At 36.5% G+C, this 2,005-nt stretch overlaps 1 protein-coding gene across 1 annotated transcript in view; it reads left to right on the forward strand.

Moving 5' to 3' along the window:
- The first annotated feature begins 1,630 nt into the window (after positions 1–1,630).
- Positions 1,631–2,005, forward strand: part of LOC106880717 (myosin-VIIa) — a 107,550-nt gene continuing 107,175 nt past the window's right edge. The window contains exon 1 of the mRNA XM_052969897.1: positions 1,631–1,837. Within this exon, the coding sequence (XP_052825857.1) occupies positions 1,733–1,837 (105 nt within the window). The 5' untranslated portion in view covers positions 1,631–1,732. The remainder of the gene's footprint in view (positions 1,838–2,005) is intronic.

The raw sequence follows: 2,005 nt of genomic DNA on the forward strand, positions 1-2,005 counted from the left end.
CCAAATGGTTTTTAAAATTAGTTTTGTTTGTTTCAGTGTATATTAATTACTTAAATTAAATTTAATTTCTCATAGCAAAATGTTATAATTTTGTTAATGGCTTGAAAAATCTTAAAATATGTTTATTTCTCTCTTTTAATTTTGTTTTTCAATTTTCACATAATTACGGTTTCTAACATAGGCATGAGACCTGAAATTTTGGGTAGGGGCAGGTGGGTAGTCAATGCCCTCAGTCCCCAGTATTTTACTGGTATTTTATTTTAATGAACAGTGAAGACACGTGGATTATTGGTCAAGGTATTCAGCTCACAAGTACAAGGTCATGAGTTTGATTCCTGGTGAAGTGTTGTGTCCTTGGGCAAGACACTCTATTTCACTCAGCTGGCAGAAATAAGTAGTACCCATGATTCTAAAGGGCCAGCCTTGTCACACTCTGTGTCACGCTGAATCTTCCTGAGAACTATATTTAGGGTACGTGTATCTGGGGAGTGCTCAGCCATGTGTATGTTAATTTTATGAGCAGGGTGTTTTGTTGATTGGATCAACTGGAACCCTCATCGTCATAACTGACAAAGTTGATCTTTTGGCAGGATTCAAACTTAGTCTTGCAATAATAATAATAATAATAATAATAATAATACAAACCATATATTCCCAATCACCTTGAATTTCAAACCATTTTCATTTCAATTACTTTTGATATTAGGTTCACAGAACTGTTCAGGGATTGAACAAATTGCTTTAATGGTATTTAAATATGGTTCTCTACAATCTGAGTTCAAACCTTACTAGGTTAGCTTTACCTTTCCTTTTTTCTTTATCATCATCATCATCGTTTTAATATCTTCTTTTCCATGCTTGCATGGGTCAGATGAAATTCGTTGAAGGGATTTTCTACAGCCAGATACACTTCGTGTCACTAGATCCCTCCCTTTTTCAAGCAAGGAATTGGTTCTCGGTTGTCTTACATGTTTTCATGGGAAATTAGAAATAAACGATACTGCTTGTATGACAGTGACACTTGTTTACAATCATCATTCAATGTCAAGACAAGGACACAGATGCATGCACGCATACAACTTTCTGTCTACCAAATCCACTCATAAAGCTACAGTCAGCACAGGGCTATGGTGCAAAACACTTGCCCAAGGTGCCATATAATGGATCTGAACCCAAAACTCTTAACTGCACAGCCATTCTTGCACTTAAGTGGTTGTTATACGAAAGTACCAGTCACGTAGTGAGGTTAATTCAAACTCACCCTCCACTCATGTTTGACCTTGTACCAATGTTAGAAATCAATATTCTGAGCATTTATATCTCTGAACTTGACCTAAATCATATAGGTTTTTATAGACATTTGTTAGTATAGATTATCTTAATCTCAAATCCTGAAGATTATCCTTCAATCCTGGCATGTGTTCTGTATGCACGCTTTCTATTTTCTCTGTTGATAATTGTTGTGGCCACAACATTAGCAATAACAGTGAGTTATATTTTAGTGGTAATGGTTGTATTAACGACCCCATGACCAGATAGTAAATGATGATTGGTTGGCCAGATAGAGGCTAAATTCCTAATCTTGCTTGAGTTTAGTGTTAGGTAGTAAATCCTCTATCGGTGGTAAACATTTGAACAACTGGAAGGAAATAATTTTGCTCCTTGAAAGCAGCTTTTTTTCTCTGCTTGTGGGTGCAGTTAATTGCAGCTGCAATTTACCACTGTTGCAGGCATGCCTCAACAATATTTTCACAAGACACCAGAACAGTATTACTGTTCTGATATTACCAATAATGCTGTTCCAAAACAACATACAGATCGTTATCTTCATCTTCTGGTAAGCGGACAAAAATTCTTGTCTATTTTTTTACTTTTATCGTTTATTTGTTGTAGCCATTGGACTGTGGCCATGCTGGTGGGTGGGGTGGGATGGGGTGGTGAGGAGCCCTGTCTTGATAAGGTTAGTTGAGCAGATTGTCCCTGGTACTATCTTTTTTTTTTTTTT

This window comes from Octopus bimaculoides, chromosome 8 (assembly GCF_001194135.2).
Source record: "Octopus bimaculoides isolate UCB-OBI-ISO-001 chromosome 8, ASM119413v2, whole genome shotgun sequence".
NCBI lineage: Eukaryota > Metazoa > Mollusca > Cephalopoda > Octopoda > Octopodidae > Octopus > Octopus bimaculoides.